This window comes from Oryx dammah, unplaced genomic scaffold (genome assembly GCF_014754425.2).
Source record: "Oryx dammah isolate SB20612 unplaced genomic scaffold, SCBI_Odam_1.1 HiC_scaffold_27, whole genome shotgun sequence".
NCBI lineage: Eukaryota > Metazoa > Chordata > Mammalia > Artiodactyla > Bovidae > Oryx > Oryx dammah.
This window is the reverse complement of record NW_024070211.1, coordinates 99,689,070-99,703,530: the sequence shown is the minus strand read 5'-3', so window position 1 is coordinate 99,703,530 and position 14,461 is coordinate 99,689,070. Positions and strand designations below refer to the sequence as shown.

The window sequence follows — 14,461 nt, the reverse complement described above, 5'->3', positions numbered from 1 at the left end:
TCTGCGGAGGTAGGCTATGTCCAAACCCGCCCTCCTGGGAGACTGTGCAGGTGTCAAGCAGGAGCTTTGCCTCCTTGGCCCCTGCCACAGCCGCCTGGACATAATAGGTGCTCAATAAATGTTTGCTGATCAACTGAATGTGTTCACCTTTAGACTAAGGTAACCGATCTTCACTTATATTTCTTCTGGCTCTGACATTTCCTAGGAGTGAGATCTCTGCCAACTGAACTTACATCTCTATTATTATTTCCCTGGGATAAAAGATTGCTTCTTTTTGGTTATTACTCAGATGCCACAAAACTGCATGTAATCAAATTCCATTATCTTCCAGACTATTCTACTTCAGGCTCCTTGTATGTGACCCAACTTGTAAATGCCTATTACTTTGGGAAGATAAGAAGCCAGGCTGCTTAAGGGACACACGGCAAAGGACAAGGGACACAAAAATACTAAATGGTCTTTCAGGACCTTTGTTCACACCACACACACGTTATGTGATATACTAGGTTAGGCACTGGGTATAATAAGCTCATTCGGACTTCCCAGGTGGTGCTAGTGGTCAAGAGCCTGCCTGCCAATGCAGGAGACATAAGAGACACAGGTTCAATCCCTGGGTTGGGAAGAGCCCCTGGAGGAAAGCATGGCAACCCACTCCAGTATTCTTGCCTGGAGAATCCCATGGACGGAGAAGCCTGGTGGGCTACAGTCCATAGGGTTGCAAAGAGTTGGATACGACTGAAGCAGCTTGGCATGCAGGCATGCATGATAAGATGAATAAGGACATATGTGAAAAAGGCTATGGAAAGGGTAAAAATGAAAAATTGCTTGAATTTTTTGAGATTGAGAAAAACTATAAATAGCAGAAAAATTTACATTCTAGTATCCCTTCTAGATGTGAAATCACTGTAATTTAAGAATATATTACCTATTAAATTACTATGATAAAATCATTGAGAGATACACATATATAGTGAAGTACAGTCTAGTTAGACAAGAATTACAAATGTGTTCATATACTTTTAAATGATACAGATTTGTGTTACAATTTAAACAGTAACTGACTACTGAATTTAAGCACTCACATCTTTTTTTTTTTTCCACAGTGTGTGAACAGATAGCTTTTCAAAACAGAAAGCCGTTACCTTTAGAGAAAACCAAGCAAGTTATGTTTTTCAACCACAGTGTCAGGAACATATAAAAAGAGACTGATTTTCAGAAGAAAAGGCCTGAGAAAAGAAGCCTCAGAGAATCCCAAGCTCTTTGAAAACCATCTGATACCCTTAGAAGTGCACCTCCATTTCATTTCTTGGCTTCTGCTACTGCAACAGATTCCTCTGAGGCTGCCTTCTTTCTTTCCCCTTGGAGAGTGAAAAGTTTAGGGTCTGTCCAGACTGAGACACATTTCTCGCCCCTTTCATTCAAAGGTGTCTTTCCTTATCTAATGGGTGTGTTTCCAAACCCACATCGGCCCTCTTTTCACAAGATGCAGCCAGAACACAGCCTGAAGCCAGAGACCATCACCACTTCTCAGAAAGAATCTATTCAGCAGGACCTTAGATTGCAGTTCTAATAGAAATCTTTAATAAAATATGTGCTCAAGACGTTTGAAATTGCCTTTTAAAAAAAATCTGAAATGTAATCAAATACAGCATAACAGCAATACTGACCCCACCTATATTTTACCCTTTAAATCTGAAGTCAAAGAGATCTAAGGCTGTAGAAATCCTGGATTGTGTTCAGCAACACAGTCTGTCCCAGGGTTTGATGGTCTTTCATTTTATTTTATGTCATGCGTGCAGACAGATATAAATTCAAAGAGTCAATTTGATCTGTCCATTTGTAGTTCAGACAGTCTGACAATACTGCCTCTTTTTGTATCAGATACAGTGATCACTAAAGAAATTCTATATAGAAAATACAATTATTTCTGCAACTGGACTCAGAAAACTTTACCAATGCCTTTTTCCTTCATCTATTGGAGTATTTCCCCATCCTCAACCATGACTGTTTCTCAAAAGCAATTTTGTGTTTAGTAACATCTCAAATGATGTCACTCTGTAACTTTCTCTTTTAAAAGCACAATCAAGTACAAAAAAGTACAAAAGTAAATGAATAGTTTTGGCCTTAATCACCTAACTATTCTTAGCTTTAAATTCAAGAAAGAGTAATGGAATATGTACTATGTGCCTGGCATTGTGCTTAGTGTGGGGGTAAAACTGATCCTGGCCTGTGAACACACGTGCTCTTGATGCTGTTGTTTCCAACAGCAGCCTGACTATACTACAGCCTCACTTCTCATGTGTGTGTGTGCATGCTAAATTGCTTCAGTCATGTCTGACTCTTTGTAATCCCATGGACTGTAGCCCAGCAGGCTCCTCTGTCCATGGGATTCTCCAGATAAGAACGCTGGAGTGAATTGCCATTTCCTCCTCTAGGGGATCTTCCCAACCCAGGAATTGAATCTACATCTCTTAGTTTTCTGCATTAGCAGCTGGGTTCTTTACCACTAGACCCAGCTGGGAAGCCCCCACTTCTCAAGTAAATCTACTTATTTTATAACAAATAGACTCTGCAATGTGTTGCTTTTCCAAAGGGTTATTATCATGATGTTCTTCCCATACACCTTCTTCCATCCATCTGTAAGCTATAGGGCTCCACTGATTTTTTTCCCCTTGTCCAAATTCCATTAGTCTTTAAAATATTGATTCTAAGAAACTGGAAACTCCTACAGACAAATAGCATTATAGAAAAAACTTCCTACCATTATGCTCTTAATTATCAGTCACATTCCAGAAAGATCTATCTCTATCAAAAAAGCCTAATAATTTTTCCTTGATCTTTGATTATCATCTTGTTTCTACATGAAGTCATTATAAAGCTATTGTTACAGGTACTTTAGATAAGAAGTTGTTTGTGGATATCAATTAACAACTTTTGTGACTCAGCTAATGGTTCTGAAGTCCCAAAGAAAGGACAGTTTCTAAATTCTGCAAGGAGCTCTTAGAAGGGTTTTCTAAAATTTCTGCCAAGTAATTTTTATATGAAGTGATATACTTGGGCATTCTCAAAGCCTTTCAAAATGCTCATTTCACTTGACAATATTTATACACTATATGTATTTTTCAGAATAAACTTTAATATAGAAATCTCTCCCTATCATGAAAGTAAGTTTCCCCCTTTGATAAGAAATAAACAAAAAGCCACTGAAGTTTAGATGACAGTTTACATATAAAAAGTAACTGAATGGTTTTGGCCTAAATCAGCTAACTATTCTTAGCTTTAAATTAATTAGTTCAATTATGAATTAAATAGGTTATGAAATGCAGTATTGATGTCATGGATCCAGATAAATTTCAACTCATCTTTCATTAGAAAAGTGTATGTCATATTTTCTTTGCCTTTCTCCGTACATATGTGTACATACACACATACACACACACACACACCAGAAGCAGTCAGAATCTAGCTTCAAAATCTCTGTGGTTTATCATTTGTTCTGGGATTACTTATTCCATGCCTCTTAAGGCTGAGTCATGAAGACAGAAAAGTAACCACCTACTGGACCAAAGTTTACAAGAGAAAAATCAGAATCCTTCTTTCTGCAATGAATATGGCAGCATCTCCAAAAAATGAAAACCTGCCTCACTTGGGATTTCTTTCACATCTGTTTGGTTTTCAGTATAATTACCAGAGTTTTAATACTGCTGGATAATTTTGCTATCAAATTCTTCCTACTGGATAGTATTTAGGAATCATGATAATAACTTACGTTTATACACTACTCGTGTTTCCCAGGGGGCACTAGTGGTAAAGAGCCCAACTGCCGGCACAGCAAACATAAGAGATGTGGGTCTGATCCCCGGGTTGGGAGGATCCCCTGAAGGAGGGCATGGCAACCCACTCAAGCATGCTTGCCTGGAGAATCCCATGGACAGAGGAGCCTGCCAGGCTGCAGTCCAGTGGGTCACAAAGGGTCGGACACCACTGAAGCGACTTAGCACAGCACAGCACAGTGCACCCTACTTATTTATGGGCCAGGCACTGTTCTAAACACTGTTATGTCTTATCTTAGGTAATCTTCATAACAGTCCTATGAAGTAGTGCTATTAATAATTCCTCCTTACCAATGAGGAAACTGAGGCACAGAGGGGTTGAGTAATTTCCCCAACTTTGCCCAGCCCAGAAGTACCAGAGCCAGGATCCAAACCTGTGCCATCAGCGTCTATGTCCGTGCACTCGCACACTATGTACCCATGAGCCACCACCACGCCCATGTGTCTTTGGAATGTTGCCAAGGAGCAAAACTTGAGAGGCAATACCTGGGGCACACTTCTTTTTCTGAAGAAAAGTCTGTTACAAAATTTGCAAGAGTTGCTTGTTTGGATCATCAAATGCCAGCTTAGAATCTTGGGCAAGGTAGGCAACCAAAAAATACTATGCAAGAACACACAGGCCTATTATCTGAAACACTTTATTTACCATTTTGTAGTAGTTCGTACACTCCTCTGGCCAGCTCTTCAGGAACCTCTCTTACTCCTCTGGCTCTTCTATGAGGATCTCTGGTTACATTATAAATGTTGATACACTCCAGGGACTTACTCACTCTATCTGCTTGCCCCAGATAATCTCATCCCCATCAACTTCAACTGCCACTTATCCCCAGTGGATTACAAAACCCAAACTTCAGGGCTGTATATACATATCCAACCACCCACAGGTCTTTCAAACGCCACAGAACCAAAAATGAACTCATTGTCTTCCTGTCCTAAGCTGCTCTTCCCCCTCTCCTTCAGAGCAATCTATTCACTTAAAAATTAGAAACTTTCTATGTCAGGCATTGGGGATAAGGCACCACATGAGTTACTTCCATTCGAGGGCAGTAAAAAGATGCCCCATCCAGCTAGCAGCCCAATCTGGTCATCTGAAGAATTCCATCCTCTCTCTCCCTCCACCTCTTCCCTGGGCATCTAATGCCTTGAATTTCATCCCTTTTCCTCTCCAAGCCCACAGACACTTCTCAGGACTCATAGCTTCTTATCTCTATTTCTGGGAGAAAAATAATATATAAACACATGCACACAGTTGACCCTTGAACAACACAGGTTTGAAGTGCATGGATCCACTTATATGCAGATTTTTTTCAATAAATATATTGGAAATACTTTTGGAGACTTGCAACAATTTGAAAATATTCACAGATGAAGTATGTAGCCAGACAGAGATACCAAAAAAGAAAATTTACGTATGTTATGAATGCATAAAATATATATAAATGTTGCTCTATTCTTACGTAGGCATAAAGTAAGTGATATTTAATGTAAAATTAATAATGTGTTACTTTTCTTACTGTTTCATAACTTTGCTTTTAAAGCATTATATTACTGTCTAGTATGCCTCTCTCATAATTGGAGAAACTGCATATCAGCCTACTATTGAAGGTAAGTGGTTTTTAAGAAAAGGGAATCATGTTTGTAATATGAATATGTCCATAATACTATAGCCATAAATATTTTAACAATACATTCATTGGTGTATAGGCTAGGCTACTCTGAAGCAATGATACTAATTACACTGGGCTGCCATAAAGTAATCATATCATTGTCTCTTCATTCAGTTCAGTTCAGTCGCTCAGTCGTGTCCAACTTTTTGCGACCCCATGAACTGCAGCACGCCAGGCCTCCCTGTCCATCACCAACTCCTGGAGTTCACTCAGACTCACGTCCATCGAGTCAGTGATGCCATCCAGCCATCTCATCCTCTGTCGTCCCCTTCTCCTCCTGCCCCCAATCCCTCCCAGCATCAAAGTCTTTTCCGATGAGTCAACTCTTCGCGTGAGGTAGCCAAAGAACTGGAGTTTCAGCTTTAGCATCATTCCTTCCAAAGAAATCCCAGGGCTGATCTCCTTCAGAATGGACTGGTTGGATCTCCTTGCAGTCCAAGGGACTCTCAAGAGTCTTCTCCAACACCACAGTTCAAAAGCATTAATTCTTCGGCGCTCAGCCTTCTTCACAGTCCAACTCTCACATCCATACATGACCACTGGAAAAACCATAGCCTTGACTAGATGGACCTTAGTCGGCAAAGTAATGTGTCTGCTTTTATCAATGCATAAATAGCTATATCTGTAAATAAACATGAATTTCTTTTTCACATTATCTTTTCATTTTTGATATCTAGTGTTGGTAATTTGCCTAATATCTACAGTATTATAAGATGATTGTGATGTAGGTACCGCCAGATGATTCATCTAGTAAACTTACAGTATCGATAAATACAGTTAGTCGCTCAGGGGTGTCCAACTCTTTGCAACCCCATGGAGCCTGCCAGGCTCCTCTGTCCATGGGGATTCTCCAGGCAAGAATACTAGAGTGGGTTGCAGTTTTCTTCTCCAGAGGATCTTCCCAACTCAGGGATTGAATCCTCATCTCTTGAGTCTCCTGCATTGGCAGGCAGATTCTTTACCACTGTGCCCCCCGGGAAGCCAGCCCGTAAATTCTATTTGATATCATCAGGCAACCTAGTTGATCTTCAGTTAAGAGACCAAGTCAATAAATACACACCATTAGCAAAACACACTCCTATCTACACTCCTTCCCACCTCTGCACAGCACTCACTTTTTTCCCTCTTTTTTTCCTTCAGTCTTTTTGATGGTGTTTAAAGGCAAAGAAAAGAGATGGTCCACAAAATCCAGAAGTGGTTTTAGCCCTAAGAAACCCAGAACTTTGTTTTGCAGATAATGGCGACTGTGACTGTGGCGAGTGCGTGTGCAGGAGCGGCTGGACAGGCGAGTACTGTAACTGCACCACCAGCACGGACCCCTGTGTCTCCGAAGACGGGATCCTCTGCAGCGGCCGAGGGGACTGTGTGTGCGGCAAGTGCATTTGCACGAATCCTGGAGCCTCGGGACCCACCTGTGAACGTTGTCCCACCTGCGGCGATCCCTGTAACTCTAAACGGTAATGTATCTACCATCTACAAAAATGTCTCTTTGTCCCTAGGTTTCATGATGATCAAAGTTATAATGACATTTTATAAACTCAGACCTCAGACTGTTCTTGCTGGCTTTGGTCTCCAAGCATCCATCAAAACACACAAACCCAAAGGGCCCCTGTGATCATCAGCCTGGAACATCAGCCTCTCCATTACCTCCCAATGCTGATTATCCAGGACCACAAAGTCACATTTCTGTGAGAGCCTATCGAGGAAGCTAAGCTGAGGTCCCACACTGATAACATCAGATAGCCTCTCCCTTACAATACCAGCCACACATCAGGAGTGTCCTGGCCGGGGTGCGGCGGGGGGAACTGACACTCACTTTCAGTACTTTTTACAGGGAAACAGAGGAGCTTCTTATCGAGTTTATAGCCTGATCTTACTGATTCATTCCCATCTACAGACTCAAAAAAGGCAAAAAAGCAGAAAGATGATCTTGGCTCTCAATTCCTCCCCTCTTTCTTACCACTCATACTCTTCGGCAACTTTCTTTGGTTGCCATTCTACAGAGCTATTGTGAATTACACTTTCTTTTTATCATCAAACAACAACAAAAAGCAATCTTTTTTTTTTCCAGTAGAAAAAAAATTCTTCTTAGCTTAGCAGCTAACTTCTTAATGAAAAATTGAGGTCAAGAAAAGCAAATCTCCAAACTGGCTGTGTTATGACATTGCAGGTTTAATGTATTATACAGCAAATGTGCTTCAGCAGTTCATATTTTCATTCTTTGGTACCCACAATGGGGACATGTGCATATCCAATGTGAACAAAGTAAGAAAATCAATATTACCAATATTCACTCAGTGTTTACTCACTATTCAAGTGTCATTGTGCCTGAACAGATGCCAAGAGAAGCACTGGCACAAAGTTAGGCTTGTGTCTGTGCACGCTAAATTGCTTCAGTCGTGTCCGACTTTGTGAGGTCCTAAGGACTTCAGCCTGCCAGACTCTTCTGTCCATGGGATTTTCCAGGCAAGAGTACTGGAGTGGGTTGCCATGCCCTCCTCCAGGGGATCTTCCCAAACCAGGGATCGAACCTGTGTCTCTTATGTCTAACCTGCATTGGCAGGCGGGTTCTTTACCACTAGCGCACCATCTGGGAAGCCCAAAGTTAAGCTTCAGTTCAGTTCAGTTCAGTTCAGTCGCTCAGTCGTGTCTGACTCTTTGAGACCCCATGAATTGCAGCACGCCAGGCCTCCCTGTCCATCACCAACTCCCGGAGTTCACCCAGACTCACGTCCATAGAGTCAGTGATGCCATCCAACCATCTCCTCCTCTGTCATCCCCTTCTCCTCCTGCCCCCAATCCCTCCTAGCATCAGAGTCTTTTCCAATGAGTCAACTCTTCGCATGTGAGGTGGCCAAAGTACTGGAGTTTCAGCTTCAGCATCATTCCCTCCAAAGAAATCCCAGGGCTGATCTCCTTCAGAATGGACTGGTTGGATCTCCTTGCAGTCCAAAGGACTCTCAAGAGTCTTCTCCAACACCTCAGTTCAAAAGCATTAATTCTTCAGCGCTCAGTCTTCTTCACAGTCCAACTCTCACATCCATACATGACCACAGGAAAAACCATAGCCTTGACTAGACGGACCTTAGTCGGCAAAGTAATATCTCTGCTTTTCAATATATTATCTAGGTTGGTCATAACTTTCCTTCCAAGAAGTAAGCATCTTTTAATTTCATAGCTGCAATCACCATCTGCAGTGATTTTGAGCCCCCAAAAATGAAGTCTGACACTGTTTCCATTGTTTCCCCATCTATTTCCCATGAAGTGATGGGACCAGATGTCATGATCTTCGTTTTCTGAATGTTGAGCTTTAAGCCAACTTTTTCACTCTCCTCTTTCACTTTCATCTAGAGGCTTTTTAGTTCCTCTTCACTTTCTGCCCTAAGGGTGGTGTCATCTGCATATCTGAGGTTATTGATATTTCTCCCAGCAATCTTGAATATAATTTAATGTTAAATGTTATTTGAAAGTATTTCTTCCATTGTTTTTCTATTTTCTCTTCTCTGTAAACCTGATTTAATCTCTTTTGAAAAAAAAATTTTTTATTTTACTATGGTTGATTTACAATATTGTGTTAGTTTTAGATGTTCTGCTTCAGAGTCTTTTTCATTATAGTTTATTATAAGATATTGAATATAGTTCCATGTGCTATACAGTAAATTCTTGTTTATTTTATATATAGTACTATGTGCATGTTAATTTCAACTTCCTCATTTATCCCCACCCTCTCTCCTTTCCCCTTTGGTAACCAGAAGTTTGTTTGTTTTGTTTCATCAGACATGTTTCAATCTTAGATCTGGTTTATAAGGTATGAAATTAATGGTCAAAGTAGTTTGAATTTGAGGAACTGAGTAGAGTGATCCACTATGTATTTGTTAGTTTTGAGGTGAATCCATTCTTCCATTTATTCTTTCATGCACTTATTTATCAAATAGATGTTAAATACTTACTTACAGGCCAGAATCATATTAAGTCAGAGCATATAGTGATAGTGAGACAGCTATAGTTCCTGCTGTCACAGGTGCTAAGCATTTAGTGGCAAAGACAGAACATTTAAAAAGTAATTATAATGATATCTGGGCTGACAGTTATAATAGGGGATAAAAAGAGAACAATAGAATTCTCTGGCAGGAGATAAAGCTACCAGGCTAGCTTGGGCAGCTGTCAATGGGGTACACAAAGAGATAGAGGTTTTAAGGCTTCCACAATCTTCAGCAGCCCCCTACAAAACCACCCCAAGTAAATATATAACTTTGATAAGTGCAGTGTGCTTGCCGTGCAAAGGCAACTTCCAGATAAGATTCCTATCCCCACTCCACAGAGAGTGCTGCTCCTAAGACCTTCCAGCAGAGGAATTCACAGGCTTCCACTGCAAGGGAACTGATAAAGGCTAGGAAAGCTTGCCTAAGAAAGTGCAGTTTCGGCTGAGAGGTGATAAGCCATGAGTGTGAATGGGGAGTGTTTCCAGTGCTTAAAAAAGCGTACCTTTCCTGGGCCAGAGTAAGATGAGTGCCCACAGTAAGAAAACTTTTGCAGCTTTGGATTACCCCAAACACTGTTTATAAAGTGATTTTCAGCACAAGATTAATTCAGAATCTAAGTTTTACTTTTGCTGTATAGCCCTCACTCAGTCCAGTTCAGTCGCTCAGTCGTGTCCGACTCTTTGAGACCCCATGAATCGCAGTACGCCAGGCCTCCCTGTCCATCACCAACTCCCAGAGTTCACTCAGACTCACATCCATCGAGTCAGTGATGCCATCCAGCCATCTCATCCTCGGCCGTCCCCTTCTCCTCCTGCCCCCAATCCCTCCCAGCATCAGTCTTTTCCAATGAGTCAACTCTTTGCATGAGGTAGCCAAAGTACTGGAGTTTCAGCTTTAGCATCATTCCTTCCAAAGAAATCCCAGGGTTGATCTCCTTCAGAATGGACTGGTTGGATCTCCTTGCAGTCCAAGGGACTCTCAAGAGTCTTCTCCAACACCACAGTTCAAAAGCATCAATTCTTTGGTGCTCAGCCTTCTTCACAGTCCAACTCTCACATCCATACATGACCACAGGAAAAACCATAGCCTTGACTAGACGGACCTTAGTCGGCAAAATAATGTCTCTGCTTTTCAGTATACTATCTAGGTTGGTCATAACTTTTCTCCCAAGGAGTAAGCATCTTTTAATTTCATGGCTGCAGTCACCATCTGCAGTGATTTTGGAGCCCAGAAAAATGAAGCCTGACACTGTTTCCCCATCTATTTCCCATGAAGCGATGGGACTGGATGCCATGATCTTCGTTTTCTGAATGTTGAGCTCTAAGCCAACTTTTTCACTCTCCACTTTCACTTTCATCAAGAGGCTTTTTAGGTCCTCTTCACTTTCCGCCATAAGGGTGGTGTCATCTGCATAGCTGAGCCACAAGGGAATGCTGCATATCTGAGGTTCTTGATATTTCTCCCGGCAATCTTGATTCCAGCTTGTGCTTCTTCCTAGGGTAGCTTAATTCCTGGGTTATGTTCTTGGAAATACACTTTTAAATAAGTAGCAATCCTTTATTTAAAAATCTGTATTAATGAGGATCCAGGCTGTAATCCTCAGCTTTTGAAAATACTCTTATCAAGGTTTGAACTCTTTCAAAAGAGTTATAGAAAATTGAATCTTTGAAACAGTCGTTCATGACATATGAGAATTTTTGGAATTCTTGTTAAAATACAGACCATTTCTGTTAAGAAATTCACACTTTATCTAGTCTCTAATCTTATTTGAGCAGCATAAACCCTTCCCAGGAAAATGTATAATGAAAATATAGCTAAATTAAAAACCAAAATAATTGGGATTTTTTTTTGTTGGGGAAAAATTTTTTTTTAATCTAACCAATCAGAAGCAATCATTAACGATAATGAGGATAGCAGCTATTATCAAGGCTGGCTTGCTGCTGCTGCCGCTGCTAAGTCACTTCAGTCGTGTCCAACTCTGTGCGACCCCATAAACGGCAGCCCACCAGGCTCCACCATCTCTGGGATTCTCCAGGCAAGATCACTGGAGTAGGGAGCACTGATTACTGAGTGGAATTCAAACTAAAGCAGTTTCCTCTTGGATATCACCCAACCATCTTTTTGAAAGTAATAAAACACAACATCCTCTCTGAGACATTTCTATAGCTGGAATTACAGTAACAGCATGAAAGCAATATCCCAATTGCATATCCATTTTTACACCATCACAGAACTGATTAACTCTATTGACTAATGTTCACAGGAGCTGCATTGAATGCTACCTGTCTGCAGATGGCCAGGCCCAAGAAGAATGTGTTGACAAATGCAAACTAGCTGGTGCGACCATCAACGAAGAAGAAGGTTCTACTTGTCTTAAATTGCTTTCCTTTCCTTTGCACAGTTTTACAGAGGCAGAAACTCTGTGGAGGGCTTTTCAGTAGCTCAACCTCATTTGTACCGGGGGGTTAGTTCACTCACATTCATTTTTAAGAGTAAATCCATTCCAGAAGGCTAAAGACTTGATGGTTTGGGATACAAGCAATTTAAAGTCCCAGCTTTTCTGTTTGACTTAGCTCTGTTGGCAGATTCATCTCTGCTAAACTCATGCAGCTGGAGAGAATTCCAGAATGCTGTAATTTTTTTTGAATTAGAAAAGAGGAAAACTGAAGAAAGAGCAAAATATTAGCCCCCTAACTTGAAATCATCCTCTGTCGTCTGCCTGCCTTATTTCACGATAGGAAGAAGTGAGGTGTCACGTGGGTTTTTTGACAGCAGTGCTCAGGCATCCAGCAGTTTCTGGTTAGTGGCCATTTTTCCTCCCTTCCCTCAATGTTTTTACTCCCAACTTTCCAAACCTGGATATTACATTGTCATTTTTTTTTCTAATTGAAGTACAGTTGCTCTACAATATTTAGTTTCTGCTGTACAATGAAATGATTCAGCCATGTGTAAACATGTATCCCCCCCCCCCCCGCCGTGTCACGGACCTCCCTCCCACCCTGCCCCCTCACAAGGTCATCATTAATCCCCCGTGCCCTCAGTCCCAAACTCCAACAAAGGCCTGTTACCTTTGGGAGGTGCTTGCTTAGTACCTCAGTCATGTCCCACTCTTTATGACACTATGGACTGCAGCCCATCAGGCTCCTCTGTCCATGGGATTTCGTAGGTGAGAATACTGGAGTGGGTTGCCGTTTCCTCCTCCAGGGGAACTTCCCAACCCAGGAACTGAACCTGCATCTCTTGTGTCTCCTGCATTGGCAGGCAGATTCTTTACCACTGTGCCACCTGGGAAGCCTTGTTACCTTTCACTGCTAAGCAAACTCTGCTCTTGCTTCCATCTGCCATTTTTGAAGTGACTTATTTAAATCAGATTCCTTCTAACATAACAATGGCAAAAGATTATCTCAGATATGTAAATAGGTTGTATTTTAGCTGAGAAGGCATTTAAAAAATAATTTGTGATCTTTAAAACGAAACTGAGGACTGCCCCTCCTAAAGGGACTGTCTGTGGGGATTTATTTTCCCATCATCACAAACCCGCCATGAGGTAGGAATCACTGCTCATGTCTGCACGCCTTAGAGGTGCAACTCCGATGTGTTTTGGGTGGAGTGAAATAGCCAAGATGATAATTTATGACAATCTAGCATATGCGTCTTGAATAATGAAACTAGAATACAGAAATTAATCCATTTCCAAAGTGATATGTTAATGATATTTCTATTGTTTTGAAAATAACCAACATTGTTTTAAAATTGAGGTTTCTGACTGTGCACAGTTAAATGACCCTATATGGAGGGGTGGGTTTAGTGCTCATGAAACCCCTTGCCTGTGCATTTCTGGTGCCTTAAGATAAATATGCCAAATAGCCATAAATTGGACAAGATGGTATGTACCTTACACTCATACTGAAGATGAGATGTGGTAAAAGCACTAAGTAAGATGGCGTTTGTGGCCTGTCCACATTAGTAACAAGTCCACAATCTCAGCATATCCTTCTGGCTTCATTTCACAGCAAACAGTTGGTATATTTACCATGTGTTTCAAAGAAATGACTAAAAATTGCAGAAAATGCCCTACAAATGACTGGAACCAAATTAACTAACAGCATGGGATATCTAATGTGCTGAGGGGAAAAAGAAATCAACCTTGGAAACACGTAAATCACAAATAGGGAATGTATATATACGGTTTTCTGAGTATAGTTAGTTAGTGTTAGTTGCTCAACCATGTCTGACTCTTTGAGACCCCATAGATGGTAGCCTGCCATATTCCCCCGTCCATGGGATTTTCCAGGCAAGAATACTGGAGTGGGTTGCCATTTCCTTCTCCAGGGAATCTTCCTGACCCAGAGATCAAACCTGGGTCTCCCGCACCACGGGCAGATTCTTTATCATCTGAGCCACCATGGCAATGCCCTTCTGAGTATAGATGATCATAAATGCTTGGATTTGAGAGGAAGATTATCTTCTCAAGTAGCCTATAAATTGTTTTATTATTCTTATGGTGTAATTGACTAAATTATCTTCCAAATAGGGGAATATAACTATTTCTAATTCAGAAATCAAAGTGATTGGTTTACTAATACCATTTAAAGCAGTAATTGTGATGCATTTGAAAGAAAAAATATCTTTGTCAGCCTGAGAATTTAAAAGCCACTCTTCTAATGGGTTGTTGTTCTTGTCGTTATTAAGTCGCTAAGTCCTATCCAACTCTGCGGCCCCACGGACTGTAGCCCGCCAGGCTCCTCTGTCCATGGGATTCTCCAGGCAAGAGTACTGGAGTGGGTGCCACTTTCTACTCCAGGGGCTCTTCCCGACCCAGGGACCGAAACTATGTCTCTTGTGTCCCCTGCATTGTCAGCTAGATTCTTTTACCACGAGAGCCACAAGCGTATGTATCTTCTAATGGTCCTTTTAAAATAAGTCCTGTTTCAAATTACTCACCCAGTCATGTTATTGATCATATCATCTTGAAATT

At 41.2% G+C, this 14,461-nt stretch overlaps 1 protein-coding gene across 7 annotated transcripts in view; it reads left to right on the top strand.

Moving 5' to 3' along the window:
* Window positions 1–14,461, top strand: part of ITGB6 (integrin subunit beta 6) — a 141,982-nt gene that overhangs the window by 109,354 nt on the left and 18,167 nt on the right. For 6 of the 7 annotated variants that reach the window (XM_040229197.1, XM_040229195.1, XM_040229196.1 and 3 more), the window contains 2 exons: window positions 6,735–6,957; window positions 11,747–11,844. In XM_040229197.1, the coding sequence (XP_040085131.1) occupies window positions 6,735–6,957; window positions 11,747–11,844 (321 nt within the window). Of the gene's footprint in view, window positions 1–9; window positions 607–6,734; window positions 6,958–11,746; window positions 11,845–14,461 lie in introns of those variants that run through there. The other variant, XM_040229199.1, reaches the window with a different exon arrangement.